The sequence below is a fragment of the Helicoverpa zea genome, chromosome 30, assembly GCF_022581195.2.
Source record: "Helicoverpa zea isolate HzStark_Cry1AcR chromosome 30, ilHelZeax1.1, whole genome shotgun sequence".
Taxonomy (NCBI): Eukaryota; Metazoa; Arthropoda; class Insecta; order Lepidoptera; family Noctuidae; genus Helicoverpa; species Helicoverpa zea.
Window position 1 is genome coordinate 3,934,592 of NC_061481.1, and position 18,907 is coordinate 3,953,498.

The following is an 18,907-nucleotide window of genomic DNA, read 5'->3' on the forward strand; positions in this document are numbered from 1 at the left end:
CTAACTATAGGATTATAATTATTAGTTTAAAATTTATAACGGATTGTAAAGATGTTCACGTCAGGACGTCATGGCGATTTCCTCTGAGTTTCCGAGTGCACGCCAAATTGGCGGCCCCGGCTTTCGTTTAGACATATTTTACAGTCGTTACAGGTAGTCAGAAACTAAGATCGAAGTCAGAAGTTAGTCAAAATAAATCAGACAACCAAATAATATCAAATTGCCCAGGCCCTGAAAACTGGGTTGAGAACTTCAGATAGACAGTCGCGCACTGGCATACTGGTAGTCAGTTGCGTCCGGTTAGACTGCAAACCGACCCCAACATAGTTGGAAATGATTTGTAATCATTAATTCATGCCATGGTTTAGAAGTAACTGACCTGATGCGGCCGGCATCGCCCCTGTCATGGCGTCTATCACTGATCACTGAAATGGATGTCTCGCCGATCTCATGTTTCTTCTTATGCTTCTTCGATTTGTGTTTACTGCAAAACGAAACCAGAAAAATATATTCCGATTAAAAAATATATATAAATAGTTTAGAAGTACATACTAGAAAAACACGCTTGTATATTGCAAAATTTAATCGTGGTCAAAGTTCATTACAATGACTTTCTAACAAGTCCAAACACAGCTATGATATGATGTTCCAATATGAAGTTCCAGTTTATATTTTCCGACTGCAGAGCTAGGTCATAAGATTCCATTACATGACTACATATAGGTCGACCTAAAAAAATGGGTTAAAAACGGTAGAGGCAACTTAACATTATAAGTGTCGTCACTTTCATTCCAAAACAATTGAACCGGCTTCAATGAAATTTGGTACCTACAGACGCAGTCTATAGCCTGACATAGGGCAAAGGCTACTTTTTATCCAGATGCGGGAAGAATTTCCACCTGGACACGGTTGTAGGAAACAGCTAGTTATGCAACAAATCTAGATGTCTCACAAACTCACCTATGTTTTTTATCCTTTTCTTTCCTGTCAGGGTTCCTATGTTTTGTCTTCTTCCTGTAGACGGAGCCGCCGTTCCCTTCGTCTACCGTCTCCAGGTGTAGCACATACAGTCGGTATATTTGCAGTAAGATCACCTGTTTGGAAGAGAACACTGAAATCCTGATGAAGTCTTAAAATCTAGCTTACAGTTTCCATCAAATAAGTTTGCTACTCCGAAGTTAGCAATGCTGAACAAAACGCTACTGCACATGACACATGCTGGTGGCCTCAAATGGCTGAATTCAGATCGGCAACGTACCTACCTAACGGCATCCATACATAAGGCGATCTGAACATAACTTGGGAAGTGTTTGCTTATACATACTACATATTGATGCGAAAGTACATGCTTTGGCTTTCACATCAAAAGTATCTTAAATGAAAGGTACGATTAAGGGATTACTTAAGGGACCATCATCAGGGATCAGTCATACATAGAGTCACAGATACACTAGGAAAGGGCATAGGCTACTATATCGGAGGGAATACCTAACAACGATAAAACATTAATAAAACTTACCAAAGTATTCTTACAAGTGAAGAATATGTTCATGTAGTTGATGATCTTGTAATGACAGATGATGAGGAGTCGGAACGCCAAGAACGGAGCATCTTGGAGCGCTATGTTCATGATAATAGCACACACTTCGATAGAACAGCAACATGCTCGACTGTTTCTAAGAAAAGTAAAGAAGAAATTGTTACAGAAAGAATTCATTGTCTTTTGAAATGTGGTCAGCACACTGCAAACATTTAGTCGGCCGATTGTTTCGATCAGTATCCGATCGGTATCAGACCAAGTTTGATTCAATATAAACTTTCGACCAACCTTCGGGCCAAAACGGGTATGCAATGAGGAGGGATGATACGCAGATGGAGAGGAGAAGAAGATCTAAGAAAAGATGGATGGATTGCCTGAAAGATGACATGAATAGGAAGGGAGTGAGTTTCAGTATGACGAGTGACAGGGGAAAATGGAAGAGGATGACATATTGCGCCGACCCAAAATAAAATTGGGAACAGAACAGGAGGAGGAGGAAGAAGAAGATTATTCAGCAATGTAAAGTTTTAAGTCGGTTATTATACAGCTTAATACATACATTCATATCGAACATGAACAAACTATCGGCCAACTAAAAGTTTGCAGTGTGAGAGAGCTTTTAGGACAACAATTTTATGTAAAGTTCAAAGTGTTTAATCAAAAGTTGGCAAGTGTAATCAATTATCGAATGTATGTTGATGTCAATCTTGCAATCTTTTCGATTACAAGTGGGTTATCATTAATTTGTAGTTTTGTTGTAAAATGTACACAAAAGCTGTAAAGCGTGAAGAGTATGACAGGTTTTTTTTATTATGAAAATATTTTTGGGTGTGTAAAAATATTGTGAAACATGTAAGAAGATTTCATTCCAAGCAAAACGGAAGATTTGTTTTTAGGAGGCGTTCAATCATTGCTGATGTATTCTTACTTTGTCTTGGTTTAGCGTCAAATGAAACGCTAGTTAACACAGTAGGTATTTTTTTAAATTGGCGGAAAGTCGTTTCTCAATAGTAAATGTTTTTAACAGTATCGACGAAATCACTTTGTGGGTTTTAGAAACTTTCACAAAGCGGCCAGAGTAGGCCTTGAAGTAAATGATTGATACACCCGTACATTGAAAAGCACCTTAATGTCGGTCCTGTTTGTGATCTCTCTCCGGGCGTGTCGGATTGTTCGTCTCGTTCGATTGTCGGACTCGTTCCATCGGGCTATGAGAGTGAAGGAATAGAGAGTGCACCTGTGTCTGCGCAAATGCTTGTGCACTGTATGTCCTGCGCAGTTGGCTAATGTCCTCATATGAGTACAACCGCCAATGCTGATAATCGGCTACGAGGACATTATCATAATGTAAAACTTACTTTAAAAAGGTAAGGTTAAACACCAATAAAAACGTGAAGGAAAACATCTTGAGGAAACCTGGACTAAGTATATAGTCTGAAATCACCAACCCGCATTGAGCAAGCGTGGTGATTAATGCTCAATCCTTCTCCGCGAGAGAGGAGGCCGCAGCCCAGCAGTAGGACGATAAAATTAAAAAAAAGGCTGTAACAGTAATCACCAATGTATGTCAAACTTACTTTAATAAGTGCTTCAGTGTAATGAGCAATGGGCATTAGCGTGCAAGTGTCACCATTTACGTACATACATGTCAGACCTATTAGCTGTTCCCCTTGACTTTCTGGACTTGGTGGCCGTCAGTACGACGGTGAACTGCATCAGGGACCAGGACCAGATGGCCAGGGTTAGAAGGACGAGCACCTTCTCTGTAGCCACCTTCTCGTCTTTGAAGGAGTCGAAGAATTCTATTATGTCTGCTGCTGTGCCTGGGTTGAAAGAAATATTGTCATAATGTGCTTAGCCTTTCTCAAATATATTCCGTCTTACCACAAAAACTTTTTAACGTCAGTTTAAGACTTGTCTAAAAAAATGTCAAATTATGACGTTGACATATGGTTCATTTTGGAGCCACATTTTTTTTAGACAAGTGCAAAACAGTGGTTAAAGTTTTTGTAGTAAGGCCAATTGTGTTTAACGTACAGCTTAACCGGATGCAGATGAGTACTAGTGTTTTATATGAAGCTATTGCGTGTCTGATCTTCTTAACCCAGTTGTCTGTACTAATAATAATTACTACCAAGTTGCCTGTGCTAGTTATTCATTTAGGAAATGTACCTACTTTGTATGCAAGTAAATAGAATCCAATTAACTCCAGCCAGTTTGGCTTTTCTACATTTTCATGAATACCTACCACTTGTGTGTTGTAAGAAATAATATACACGGTACCTGTATATTTTTTGTACATACTCTATGTAGATTTGTAACAGGCTTTTGATAAAGCATGATACAATTACATGAAAACAAAACAGTGTATTTGTTTTAATAATGTCTACATCCTCCACGGTTAAAATATGAGTCAAAGTTGAATGTCATTATGGGATTTATTTGGATGTCATTAGTGTGGCATCAAGAGTTTCACAGGGCTTAACACTAGGTTATAATACTGTTGTGCTTTTTATCGATTCGAAACCTCACACGGATTCTAATCACTTGAAATTCCCCGCATCCTGTAAAAACTACATCCTACACGTGGATAAAATATAGCGTACTGTATGTATGTTATTCTGTTGTAAGGTACATTGATGCCAAGTTCTACCAAATGTTTTGTGTGAAAGAGTAACGATGTAATGAATTTACCTATATAAACAAGAAGCAGTTGACTGAGCTGGTCTCTGGTAAGATCTCCTTTGGGCAGCAGCCACCGGCCCACAATAAGGGTGAGCATAAGGAACTGCTCGATCAAGGTCACCCACATGTCGGTGGGGATCTTGGTGGCCCCGGGGATCGGGAGGTCCGTCTGACAACAAAAACATCAGTTTCGTATAATCATCGGCACGAATCCTGAGCGCTGATGACCTTCACCTGCGCAGAAGTAATTTATTGTGTCCCTTTTGTGGTATGAAGTGAGGCGCGGGGGCGGGGTAAAGCGGTGATTGGCCCGAGCGCATCGCGTCATAGCCGTCACTCAGGGTTAGTTCTTTGCGAATAAATTACTTCTGCGCAGATGAAGTCAAGCGCTCAAGATTCGTGCTCTCGGTCTACTAAGACTACATTTTCTCAACATTAAAATCTTGACTCATTAAATAAGAGGAGACATAGAATTGAAAAACAATCGATTGCTTGCACCATTTAACTGTATCGTTAACCGAACCATTTTCAGTAGTCAAACGATTTGACCAATGGGCGGCGAGATACGATTGATTGTGGCTTGGTGTTATAGTTAAATGGTGCAACTCAGCGAAAGCCTCTACACACTATAGACTAAGGCCCTAGACAGACGGACTGCATTTCCACTGCAATACGACTGCAATTTGCAGTTCAAGGGCAGTTTGAATGCAGTTGACACGACTTCAGAACACGACTGCACGACGACTGCATCCCAACTGCAATCGGAGTCGTGTCAACTGCATTTAAACTGCATCTGAACTGCAAATTTGCAGTTGGATTGCAGTCCGTCTGTCTAGAGCCTAAACTTCATCTGTCCGTCGACAGTTGGCCCGATAGATGGCTGACAGTTTATTTTTGAGGTCCAGTTTGTATCCAAATCAAACTTTGCAGGGCACAGGCCAGAAACAAGTAAGTAACATAAGAAACCAAAAACATAACCTATCCTTCAGAAGTCGGATAAAAAAACATAACATTTACAACCTAGTTAAGCCCACTTACCACAGGTACATACATAGCATACCTCGACATAGGTCTGGTTGATCATCTTCTTCTGCAGCCTGAGATCCACCTTGTGCAGCTCCAGCAGCCAGATCGCTGGCACCACCAGGCCGAGGTATATGAACACTGACGGACAGAACCTAAGGACAAAGCATAAGGTTATTTTTATAAAGAACTAACTTCCGCCCGCGGCTTCACTAGCGGCCCGCGCAGAGTTCGGTTATATCGTATTCCAAGAGAGTTCTTCAAAAGTCCGGGATAAAAACTATCCTATGTTCTTTCTCAAGGTCAACTCTATCTCTGTGCCAAATTTTATTAAAATCAGTTCAGTGGTTGAGAAGTGAAAGCGTAACAGACAGACAGAGTTACTTTCGCATTTGTAATATTAGTAGGGATAGCAATTTTTAGCGGATCTGCGTCCCAGGGGAAGCATAAAATGAGCCTATGTTATCCGGGTATAAAGTAGATGGAGATTACCAACAGTTAAAGTTTTCAAATCCAATTTGTAGTTTCAGAGCTTACTCTATCTATGGAAATATTTAACCAGCAAATTCCACCTACTTACAATATTGAAATTTGTTTATCGTAGTTTCCGTGTCCCAGGGAACTTACCTATTTCCCGCACCCGGATAAAAACTAGCCTTAGTATGTCCTTTCCCAGACTCTAGATAGACTATCTCATCATCCTCCGAGCCTTTTTCCCAACTATGTTGGGGTCGGCTTCCAGTCTAACCGGTTGCGGTTGAGTGCCAGTGTTTTACAAGGAGCGACTGCCCTATCTGACCTCCTCAACCCAGTTACCCGGGCAACCCAGTACCCCTTGGTTAGACTGGTGTCAGACTTACTGGCTTCCGACTACCCGTAACGACTGCCAAGGATGTTCAATGGCAGCCGTTACCTACAGTTTAACGTGCCATCCGAAACACACTAGACATACTATTTGTGTAGTTTAATTAAATATCAGGCAAGTAGTTGGTTTAGATATTATGAAATATACATTATACCTATATCTACATATAAAACCCAGAAAATCACATCAAAACAAAGTAACATGGCGGCAATGGGACTGAGGCAATTTGGGCGCGTCCGGAAGCGGAAGCGCGTCGTGACGGCTCACACCGGACTGTCTCGCTAATGTTGCCAGTAATCAGCAGACGGGATTGACTTGTTACCATTTACTTAATATATTGCCCCGGCTTCATAACGCATACCTGGGAGTACATTGGAAGAGAACGCAAGACAGTAAGGAGTGTATATGAGGAAGTACATAGGAGGATTTCAACGGGGTAGTAAATAAGGGAAGGAGTACATATATAGGGAATTCATACATAAGGGAGATTCACACATACACAAGGGAAGGTATGATGATGATGATGATGTCCTCCTAGCCGATTATCGGCTACGGCGGCTGTTCTCATGTAAGGAGATTAGCCAACTGCGCAGGACATATTATAGTGCACGAGCATTTGCGCAGACACAGGTGCACTCACTATTCCTTAAAAGCTTCTAAGTACGCCAGTTTATTTTTTATTTTATTTTTTTGCACGCCAGTCATGGTCAAACATGTTGAAACTAAATATCCATTCCACCTGTAATGATCACAGCCATGTATTATTATCACCTACACATGTTTTTGCAAATAAATCTATCTTTATCTTTATCTTTAACTCTCATAGCCCGATGGGACGGTAATCCGACACGACCGGAGAGAGATCAGACGCAGGACCGACATTTACGTGCTCTCCGATGCATGGGTGTATCAATCACGTATGGGTGCTTCCAGACTCCGGACTGCTTTGTGAAGGTATATATGTATGGGAACTACTAATTGGGTATATAAGGAGAGTACATATGGGGGTACCTAAAAAGAAGAAAATTAGGCGCAGGAATTATGTAGTGACACTTGGATGTAGATGAAAACGTGGGGGCCAGCTGTAAAGCTATAGCTATAATTTATTTATTTGTGACTTAAACTTAGAATAACGCAAACTCAAAATATTTATTACTAGCCGTTTTCCCGCGGTTTCACCCGCGTCCCGTGGGAGCTTCTGCCCGCAACGGGATAAAATATAGCATATGTTATTCGCAGATAATATAGCTTTCTAATGGTGAAAGAATATTTAAAATCTGTCCAGTAGTTTTTGACTTTTTCCATTACAACCAAACAAACAAACAAAGTTTTCCTCTTTATAATATTAGTATAGAAGTATAGAAAATCAGGGTGAATTAAAACAAAATAAAGCCCCCGAAACGTCCACACTTCACTACTTCCTATTTTGCTGGGAAGAAGAAGTGGTGCATGACAAATGCATGTCTATTAAAGAAGACTTGTAGTTACTGTAAACAGATGTGTTGTAATTCTTCCAAGCTATTGATCAAAAAAGTCGTGGTGGCCTAGTGGGTAAAGAACCAACCTCTCGAGTATGAGGGTGTGGTTCGATTCTAGTTCAGGCAAGTACCAATGCAACTTTTCTAAATTTGTATGTATTTCTAAGTATATCTTGGACACCAATGGCTGATAAAAAGGTGAAGGAAAACATCTTGAGGAAACCTGAACTATATGGTCTGAAATCACCAACCCGCATTGAGCAAGCGTGGTGATTGATGCTCAATCGTTCTCCGTGTGAGAGGAGGCCTGTGCCCAGCAGTGGGACGATAAAAAGGCTGTAACAGTATTGATCGGCAAAGCTTCACCCTTTTAGTGTCAATGAAATGGCGAACTTTATCGGTTTTGTGAAAGATCAATCGTGCGTGTCGTGTTTATGATCACACCTGGGGCCCGATTCTCTTAAGTTAATACCTACTGTCAAAATCGAATAGAAATCGAATCGCAATATGATCGCAATAGCAGTTTTAACCATATCGGGCATTCTGCTACTAATAAAAGACCAATCGTATTCGATTGACATTTGATTGGTGTACGGTAGTTTGCTGTACAATCATTTTGCAATCGTAAATCATTTGCAGACAAAATGATTCATTATTGAATGACAGAAAAGGATAAAAACGTTTATTTCAAAGAAAAAATAGCGGAATGCCACATACGCTTCAATCGTAATCGAGTCGGGATTGGATCTCAGTCGAATCGAGTCGAACGTGAATCGTATGTCGCTTAAGTAAAATTAGGAGAATCGGGCCCCTGTATTAAATACACTGTAGCTATTCCAACTGAATCCCGAGGGAACTGTTTCCCGCATACGGATAAAAGGTTCTATGCTTATCTACACTAATATAAGCAAGAGGAAACATTTCTTTGTTTGTTAATAAAGGCTCCAAAACCACGGAACTGATTTGAAACATTATTTCACTGTTGGGTAATAAGACTATTCTCAAGTCATCATCATCTTCTCCCTAGCCTTGACTACGTCAGGGTCTGCTTCCAGTTTAACCGGATGCAGCTGAGTACCAGTGGTTAACAAGAAGCGACTGATATCTGACCCCCTCAACACAGTTACCAGGGCAACCCAATACCCCTTGGTAAGACTGGTGTCAGACTTACTGAGTACCTGTAACGACTGCCAAGGATGTTCAATGACAGCCGGGACAGCCTCCAGTTTAACGTGAAGGCTCCGAAACTTCTAAAGCGATTTGAAACATATATCACTGCTGTGTAGCTACATTATTCGCACTAGGCATTTTGGCCGAAACAGTGGGGAAATGGCTACCATCATAGAATGGCACATAGTAATTCAGTCTGATTCATAATTTTATGAGCACATGTAGGGCCCGGATAGCTCAGTCGGTAGAGCATTGGACTTTTAATCCAAGGGTCCAGGGTTCAAGTCCCTGTCCGGGCGATGGTTTTTACACATTTCAACTTATAGAAAACCAGCGTTCCTAAGTAAAGCAATGTTATCAACGTGGTTGAGTCGTTTGAATTTAGAATTCGCCAGTAAGAAGTTAGTAAGAATCCCAGAAATTAATTGATTTTATTTTGTTTTCAGGGGCGCGATTCTACTAATTTTACTTAAGCGACATACGATTCACATCCGAGTGAGATCTAATTATGTATCCGCTATTTTTTCTTGTAAATAAACGTTTTTATCCTTTCAAATACGATTTTAAAGCAAACCACTGTATAGACCAAATGGCAAAGCAATGAAATGAGTTCAAGCTTTAACAATGAATTGGAATTTGATTGGTCTCATATTAGCAGCAGAATGCCCGCTAAGGATAAAAGTGCTATTGCGATTCAATTTTGACATTATTAACTTAGCAGAATCGGGCCCCTGGGCACAAACTAGATACTATTGTAGTTAGTATTGAACAATGTTAGTAGTATTGTTAAAGCTAAGCTAAGTTAGTTTTCATTAAAATCGCGTAGTTTTAGAGTTTCTCATATGGCCCGGATAGCTCAGTCGGTAGAGCATTGGACTTTTAATCCAAGGGTCCAGGGTTCAAGTCCCTGTCCGGGCGAATGTTTTTATCAATATACCTACTTACTTTACTTGGCTACAAATTAATATTAATAATGTAAGTATGTAGCCTTTTCGTTTTGGCCTATCCAAAATAATTACAAAAAAAAAGTACAAAAAAAAAAAGTTTATATATGTTCTCTAATCAGTTTTATGACAAATTCTTTTTGCAGTGTATTACTTACCAGGTATAAACAGAGAGGTCCTAACTTTTGGGTAGTAACTCATATATTGTTTTCTTACCTATGTAGGTACTTAATTTAAACTTGAAAAGACTTCATCTAGCTAGCAAAATGGCTCTTAGAAATTATATTCATAAAAACAAAAGAACTCTAACGAACTTTTTTTAAAATAGAACTCACCATTTCCATTCTTGATTTTCCTTGATCGTTAAAGTAAAGACTCCTTCGAAAATTAACAACATTATAGGCGACGCTAAATACCAGTACTCTATGTCGTCTTTAAATACCGTTACTTGCCATATTGCAATAATCCCGTGGCAAGCAAAAACTAATCGTGTAATCACAGCTTTTATTGTAGCCAATACTTTACCGACATTCGCCATTTTAACTTTTCAAAATCCGAACGCGAAAATGACGTAACGTTATTTCAAATTAATCCAAAATGGAGGATGACAGTCGCTGCTTTAAAATGAGGACACTGATTTGATGATTAATTTTTGGTATATTTTCTTTAAAACACACTTTTGTATTTATTTAATTTTAAATCTTATTATTTAAGGCACGCATGACGAATTAAAGTGGCAAAACATTGTTGTTTTATTAAATGTTTTAATTTGTTACATTTTGTTGTTATGATCTTAATGCAACGGGTCCCGAAACTGAACTAAAGTATCTATCTTGCACTGAAAAGAGGCGCCATTACTTAGAAAGGGATTTTACGACTATTCCACTAGTAAAACATCTATTACCGCTTACATATGCGCTGAAAACTACCAAGTTAGTACAAAACCCGCAATGAAAACTGTATACCAAGAAATATACGGTTGTTCCCTTTAAGAGATGCGCGCGCATCCCCCAATTTAGCCAATCACAGGTCATTTTCAAAAGAAAAGGGCTTGGAAGTTAACCTGGATTAGAATATAATGCTATTTATTTATTGTAACTCTTATTTCTAAGCAATAAGGGTTAGAATTGTGTGGAGGGTTGTAAACGATTTTGCTCGGTACAAAGTTAGGGAAAGGCTGTGTAAGCTACTAATGATTTGAATGGGAAAGGTAATCTGTCATTGAAAACTTATTTTTGTATGTCTTTTGCCGTTAAATCGCTGCATCGATTTGAATCAAATGTTGTATTATGATCAATTAAAACAAAGAAGACGGTAATAAACTTTTTATTCGGAAAACAATAGATTCTAACAGGATCGTAGCGGCATAACAATTGACAGCTGTATGTAGTTCTGATGACAATACAATAATATGGTACTGTCGAACTGATCTGATGATGGAGCCGGAAGATAGATATGTACTGGAACTTCATGAAAAAAAATCGAATCAAAAGTCATAAAGTAGGCTGAAAATCAGCACTTTTTGAAGGTCAAAACAAAAGACAGCCCCGCGCAACGCCCGCCCTTCACCACTTTCTGTGTTTTTCCTGTTTTTTGAAAAACTACATAGTGATCCGGGAATCAAACCCGAGACATTGTGAACAATAGACACGCTATGCGTCTACTAGACTGTTAGGCGGTTGATATGGCAGTGCTACGGAGTAAGGAAAGATGAGCAGAGATGCCAGATTACAACTAGGTCAGCCGCCTTCTTCTTGGTCAAACTCGTACGGTGGGCATGACCAAAACGATCAATTCTTTGAGACATCTGTTAAGAGGCTGAATGCACCCAAAACACTCTCTTTCTCTCGCGTACGTTAATACTTACGAGAGAGAAAGACAGAGCAGAGTGTTGTGGCGACGTTCGTAACGTTCGCAACATACATTCCTATAAATTAATAGCTTTAAAATGAGCTGAGTAATTAAAAATAGAAATTAACCAAGTTCTGTATTTACAAATGGAATCATTAATTTTAAAATTTTATCAATGTACGTTGAGAAGTAATACAGGGGTCCGATTCTCCTAATTTTACTTAAGCGTCATACGATTCACGTTCGACTCGATTCGACTGAGATCCAATCCCGACTCGATTACGATTGAAGCGTATGTGGCATTCCGCTATTTTTTCTTTGAAATAAACGTTTTTATCCTTTTCTGTCATTCAATAATGAATCATTTTGTCTGCAAATGATTTACGATTGCAAAATGATTGTACAGCAAACTACCGTATAGACCAAAATCACCAAAATAGCAGACCAATCGCACACCAATCAAATGTCAATCGAATACGATTGGTGTTTTATTAGTAGCAGAATGCCCGATATGGTTAAAACTGCTATTGCGATCATATTACGATTCGATTTCTATTCGATTTTGACATTATTAACTTAGGAGAATCGTGCCCCAGATATTTTTATTGAAGATCATTTAAGAGGTAAGTTTATTTTTTTTTTTGAATCGAGAATACTTTTCGAAAACGTGGTTTGAAATTAACAGGGTTCTCAGAAATATGTTCAAGATTATTATGTATTTTTTTCGCAGTCAAAAACTCTATAGATTTAGCCAAAAATTGTTTGAGATATACATATATGCCAATTTTGACGAACGATTTTTCTTAGGTGATTTTTCGTTATGGCACCTCCGCTAGTTATTTTGTTCTCCATTGGCTCCATAGTACTAATCACTAATTTCACGCCAAATTACTGTCTCATAGATAATGGTTAATGTGTTTTTCAATTTCTGCTCTTCAATCTGAATTCTTCAAGCCTTTTCGAGACAAAAGGATGAAATACTGTTTATTATGTGTCACGTTGTTTTTGAGTAAGTTTAAATACTTAGGTAATTTAAATACAAAGTCTAAAATCAGTGGAATCTAACTCGCGCCTCCACTTTTCGGGAGAACCACTTCCTGTCATCATCTTCCGAGCCTTTTTCCCAACTATGTTGGGGTCGGCTTCCAGTCTAACAGGATTCAGCTGAGTACCAGTGCTTTACAAGGAGCGACTGCCTGTCTGACCTCCTCAACCCAGTTACCCGGGCAACCCAATACCTCTTAGTTAGACTGGTGTCAGACTTACTGGCTCCTGACTACCCGTAACGACTGCCAAGGATGTTCAATGACAGCCGGGACCTACAGTTTAACGTGCCATCCGAACCACTGCCTGCAACAGGGTAAAAAGTACCCAGTCAATGTTTTCTGTAGCTAGAACATCTGAGTGTAGGTACCAAACATTTAAATCAATTCAGTAGTTCTGGCGTGAATTAAGTTTAGTTAGAAACATATTTACGTAGGAGGTACCTACCTACATACGTAACTAGGTTACCCATTATTTTTTCAATATACCAATAGATCAGTATTTTTTAGTGTTTACCATGATTTTAGGTAAGTTTGGGCCACATCTGTTTATTTTTTTTAATTGTAATACTATTAACTAATTTAATCTTGGAGAGCAAATAATGATTCATTTGTGTATATGTTATGGACCAAGTGATAAATTGAGCAGTATACATAATGCCCGGTCATTATGAAAAATGCCCAATATGAGAGCGCAATTTGATAATAATTATTCAAATAATCAAATTGACCGGGCACTATACATATTGCCCGTGACCTTTTGGGCAAAGTAATACAAGCAAAGTAATAACATATTTATATTCATTTTTTTATTGTTATTGCCATTTAATTTAAAATAAAATAAATATTAAACCACTTAAATAATCAGCCTCATGATTTGGATTAATTATGAAGGACTTCTGCCTTAAAAATCCACTAGTTTTTGCATTTAAAAGTTAAGGAAAGTCATATTTAAAGGGTGCTTATTAAACAGGCTCCTTTTTAATATAATTATTCGCCCCGAATAATGTATGTTGCCTTCTAAATTACTAAGTCAGCCACAATTAACGAGCATCTAAATAATACTATCTCAGCCACTCGTTATCTTCTAAGTAAACCGCTCTAAATACAACTCCGCATGATGGTTATTTTTTAGCATCTAAATTTGTAGCATGCGTTCTAACAGTAAACTTCTAAAATACTATTAAATGACATCATAAAATTTATTTATTTAGCTTCTAATTTTTTAACTCAGTACGTTTAAAATGTAAGCAAGCAACATGCAGCAAGCATGGCTTCTGTCACGGCTCCGGTGCTGCGGGGCTCCGGCGGTCCCATGCGAGCTTATCGTCGCAGATGGTTTTCACGCTCACCGCCGCAGCTTCGGCTTGCTGGCCGGCTCAGCCGGCCAGCCTCAGCCGCGACGGCGAGCGTTAAAACTACCTGCGCCTCAGCTCGCAGGCCGCCTCGCCCCTCCACACTTACGCGGTTTTGAATTGCACTCTAGGGGTAGGACAGACAAGACTACGTGGAGTCGGTTTTGCAGCGATACGTTTTCGTCACATCATCCTCCGAGCCTTTTTCCCAAACTATGTTGGGGTCGGCTTCCAGTCTAACCGGATGTAGCTGAGTACCAGTGCTTTACAAGGAGCGACTGCCCTATCTGACCTCCTCAACCCAGTTACCCGGGCAACTGTTACGTGGGATACGTTTTCGTCACTAACTTCAATTTTTTGCTTTATTATCAAATTGCCCAACTGTCATGTAGCAATATAATAATGCCCGTGCAATGTGATAAATAATGAAGTTAAGATAGTTATTAATCACTTGGCCCGATAAAGCTAGACATTATTCATAATGCTCGGGCATTATTAATAATGCCCGAATTAATCACATGGTCCATAACATATACAAACTTACGCCATTGTAATCGAAAAGCCAAACAGCTAAATACATATACTAACAACTCTGTTGAAAAGAAGAATACCCTAAAAGTACCTGTTCTTTAAACAACTCAAATATTACAGTAACAATGTCTAACTTTTCTGCCCACAGTCCTGCATCACACAAAATCTAGAAATCATACGAGAATCAAAATGCGGCACACACCGTCTCACTTATTAAAACCCGGGAGATTTAATGTCACCAAGTTCTTGGAAGGAATACTGAAAAACGCCAAACTCCTTGAGCAGAAGAATCAAGTGACTGTCACGGAAAAGGCAGAGATCAACGAGGCTGCAGAACCTCCGGGCCAAGAAAATGTAATGCGAAGAGAAGATGACCGGGAGGAATTACTGTATGATATCGAAGATGGGGGATTACAGAATCCGTTGTTTAAATAAATATTGGCTAATAGTGTGTTTCATTTGTATAATGCAGCTTCTGAGGATCCTTAGAGGTTATAAGCCTATCTAACTGTAAGAAACTGTAGGCACTTATTATAGTTTAGAGAACCATGCAAACAGTTTGGTTAAATTTTTACTCTGCTTGTTTATTCAGCCAATTTCCAATGCTCTAAAAAAAACTTTAGATGACAATTGACACATTTACAGATGTTGACATACGATTGGATGTTGCTCGTCTGTCTTAGATTGGCGTTATTGTTGGAAATTTATTCGCAAAATGGAATCATCAACTTATTTGATACCGAACAGTCTCTCACCCAATGCACAAAGGTTAAATATTTTCTTTAGGGAATAGTTATATTTTAGTTCGAAAATATCGTTCCTTTTTTTTCTTTTTTGGTAATTTTCTAATTAAATGATTGGTAAATAACATATTTAGTATAAAACACCATGCAGTATAAAAAAGCTTACGAAATATTTAAGTTTTATTTAATTTGTCCAAAAATAGCAAGATTTCACCATGTCAACACAGACGTAAGCTCAAAAACTAAATAGGGAATTTTAAAATTGCGCGCTGGCAACATTGATGTTGACATTGTCTATTTTCGCGTCAATCAATAATATTTTGAATCTGCGAGGATTGGTGTATCTTTCCGCTTCAAAAGCGAAAAATTAATGAAAATCCTGTTCTAACGACTCGTAGAAGGCTATTTCTGTGTGATTCTAAGTTTTAAGTGACATTGCTACTGCATAAGTATCGTTTGGTGAGTAAATTGTGTTTTTATTTTTATCCTTGATGACTATAGGTATTGGTTTAATCCGGTTCCCATTTATAGCCCTAACGGGAGATTTTATAACAGCGTACTAATACTGAAATACCGCTTTGAACTTAGCAATGAAACCTAGTATTGTAACTGTATTTCTTCCTAATGTATTAAAGAGGAAATCATTTTTTGTTTGTTTGTATTTGTAACGTAGTTTAACAATAAAATATTCTTGATATTTTAATGTATTATTTTACAAAAAGAACGATTTTACAAAGAATTAGCGTACAACAGAGGTGTTCGTCCAGACACGGGCTGACCAAAGAGAAAGAGGGATGGAGGCGGAAGAGCTTGTTTCAATATATTTAATAAAGTAGCTTCTGCCAGCGGTTTCACCCGCATCCCGTGGGAACCTCGGCACGAACCCGGATAAAAAAGTAGTCTATAGCCTTCCTCGATAAATGGGCTATCTAACACTGAAAGAATTTTTCAAATTGGACCAGTAGTTCCTGAGATTAGCACGTTCAAACAAACAAACTGTTCAACTTTCTAATATTTAATAAATGTTTGATGTTTGGATACACTCCGCTACAGTATTTGTTTGTTTGTGTAGAAATACCCACATTAAAACATATATTTACTTACTTTCACTTCATTAATTTTACTTACATTTTCATATCTTTCCAGAAGTCCCGAATCCCGCTGAATTTTACCATCAAAGAAAAATAATAGAAGCATGAAAATTAAACACAAGCAGTAAAATGAAGTTAGTGAAGAATTACCAACATTAATAAAGAGTTATAATCCACATGATTTAAATCATAGCTATATAACTATTATGCAGCCAACAGTACCTGATTAGAAATATACTAATATTATAAAAAGGAATAAAATATATTTTTGTTTGTTTCTAAGGGATAAACTCAAAAACAACTAGACTGATTTTAAAAGGTCTTTCACTGTTGGAAAGCTACACTCTTCCTGAGTAACTACAATATTTTATCCCGGTGCAGGCAGTGTTTCCCATGGGACACGGGTGAACCCACGAGCAGAAGCTAGTTTTAATATAAAGTTGTTAATGCTAAAGAGTTCACAATACCTACCAAAATGTCATATATTGAGCTTGAGACTGTCCGTCCCTCCGTCATCAAGTATGCACCAAAGAAAAGCCAGAAGGAATCCAGTCCAATTGAACCGACTGCAGAAAAGGTGCCCCCAAAAAGGGCAACATCCAAACGCAGTCTACGTAAACTGAAACCAAAGTACTGCACCCCTAACTCCAAGATATGGAGACCGTATGCCAAAGAAAAACAATTCAAATGTGATATTTGTAAGTCTAGTTTTGACAATAAAGCTCTTTTGAAAAGACATATTTTGATACACTCTGTTAAAAGACCTTACAACTGTACTGTTTGTAAAAAGAGCTTTATAAAAGAGAGTCTTTTGAAGACGCACCTCAGTTCTCATACGGGGGAAAAGCCTCATAAATGTAACTTATGTGATTGCAGTTTTATGCTGCCAATAGATTTGAAAAGGCACAACTTTACTCATACTGGTGAGAAACCTTATAAATGTGATAGCTGTGACAGTGCGTTCCGTCAACCCGGTGACTTGAAAAGACATATGCGGAAACATACCGGAGAAAAACCATACAAATGTAATATATGCCATAAGAACTTTGCTCAACTGCACGGATTGAAGAAACACAACCTTATACACACTGGTGAAAAGGATTTTAAGTGTGAGGAGTGTGATAAAGCGTTCAGTAATGCGGACGCTTTGAAGACTCATGTCCGCATTCACAGCGATGAACAACCACATAAATGTGATGTCTGTGAACGTCGTTTCACACAGCTAGAAGGTCTTAAGAAACACTACAGAATCCACACAGGAGAAAAACGGTATAAATGTGAAACTTGTGCCAAAGAGTTTAGAGATTCCGGTGATTTGAAAAAGCATGTGCGCATACATACAGGTGAGAAACCTTTCAAATGTGATAAGTGTCCGGAGAGTTTTAAAGAAAGAGGTCATTTGAAACGTCATGTCCGCATTCATACAAATGAGAAGCCGTATAGCTGTAGTATTTGTCTGAAGTCTACGTTCAGAGATGCGAGTGACCGTAGAAAGCATATACGCACACATTTGAGTGAGACTCCGCATAAATGTGATATTTGTAATGAGACCTTCAAGTATAAGCCAACGTTGAAATCACATCTTGCTAAGCATGAGAAAAATAAAATTGTTATTCATTAAACAATACTCTAGGTATATTAATAACATAAATAGAAGTTCATATTCGTAAACGATCTCTGTAACTAAGTCTGTGTATTTTGTTCCTATATCCGATCTTGGGGCCCGCAGCAAGAATGGGGCCTGTGGCAAGAACAGCCAGGGGCCTGTCGCAATTCTGCTCGTTGCAAGAATAAAAGAATAACGTGGGCCGCCTTAAGTCCTATCGTGCCAACATGAAAACAGCCAAAAAGCAAGTCAGTTCGGTGGCACAGGGAGGGACGTACAAGGCCTGTGCGAGGGCCCCCTCACAGCCGCGGGGCCCATAGCCATTGCTACTCTTACTAAGTATATGAATTATCCGGCAACTGAATGTAGGTAATCTTCATCATATTATGTTATTGATGTTTACCATGTAAAACATGTAAATAAATTAAAATCATTATTTAAATGAATGTTTCAAATCATAATAGATATTAATATTATGTAAATAACTATTCTATCTTTTTTAATGTAATTTTTCAACGGTTTGCGCCGCGCTTCAAGCCGGTAAAAATCCAGTTTTAACTGGTTTGTCTGTAAGGACGCTCCGCGCCGCAGGCCGGTTGTTTCCAATAAAATTTAAGAATCTCTTATGCATTAAGTTTTAGATTATATTCTTATGTATTATGTCATAGATATCTGTCTGTCGTACATTGTATCAATGGATTCATTTAATGTGATTAAATGTTGTGTAAATATAATTCAATGAGAAAACATTCCTCGGTAAAAAGTGTGTTTTATTTTTATCTAATCTTCTTTAACTTATTAAAAGAGAGAAAAAAGACAAATATGTAATTTAAACATTATTTATTGATTAATCATCAAATATACCAATTTTATATCACAGAAAGGTTTGCATTAAAACATGTATGCATTATAAAATCAATAACTTATAAATCCCTGGGACTATAACCATTTCAAATTTCTACAATAATGCCTAAGCTGTGAA

The 18,907-nt window shown here is 38.3% G+C and overlaps 2 protein-coding genes and 2 non-coding genes across 5 annotated transcripts; 3 read left to right on the plus strand and 1 right to left on the minus strand.

Moving 5' to 3' along the window:
• On the minus strand, positions 1–10,354 carry LOC124644382 (transmembrane protein 26). The gene is made up of 8 exons (XM_047183695.1): positions 10,041–10,354; positions 5,286–5,403; positions 4,235–4,394; positions 3,171–3,363; positions 1,520–1,670; positions 961–1,094; positions 380–484; positions 1–4 (listed from the first exon to the last, which is right to left on the minus strand). Exons 1-8 carry the CDS (start codon positions 10,241–10,243, stop codon positions 1–3), a joined length of 1,068 nt encoding a protein of 355 aa, XP_047039651.1. The 5' UTR covers positions 10,244–10,354.
• Trnak-uuu lies at positions 8,988–9,060 on the plus strand. The gene has a single exon. It is a non-coding gene; the product is annotated as a tRNA-Lys (tRNA).
• On the plus strand, positions 9,607–9,679 carry Trnak-uuu. Its single transcript has one exon. It is a non-coding gene; the product is annotated as a tRNA-Lys (tRNA).
• Positions 10,355–15,553: 5,199 nt separating the features above from the next.
• LOC124644705 (zinc finger protein 501-like) lies at positions 15,554–18,688 on the plus strand. 2 transcript variants are annotated; one of them, XM_047184215.1, is made up of 3 exons: positions 15,554–15,687; positions 16,375–17,662; positions 18,049–18,688. In XM_047184215.1, exons 2-3 carry the CDS (start codon positions 16,795–16,797, stop codon positions 18,111–18,113), a joined length of 933 nt encoding a protein of 310 aa, XP_047040171.1. In that variant the 5' UTR covers positions 15,554–15,687; positions 16,375–16,794; the 3' UTR covers positions 18,114–18,688. The 2 variants fall into 2 exon arrangements, with proteins under 2 accessions (XP_047040171.1, XP_047040170.1); XM_047184214.1 differs by having other exon boundaries at positions 16,375–18,688.
• The last annotated feature ends 219 nt before the right edge of the window (positions 18,689–18,907 follow it).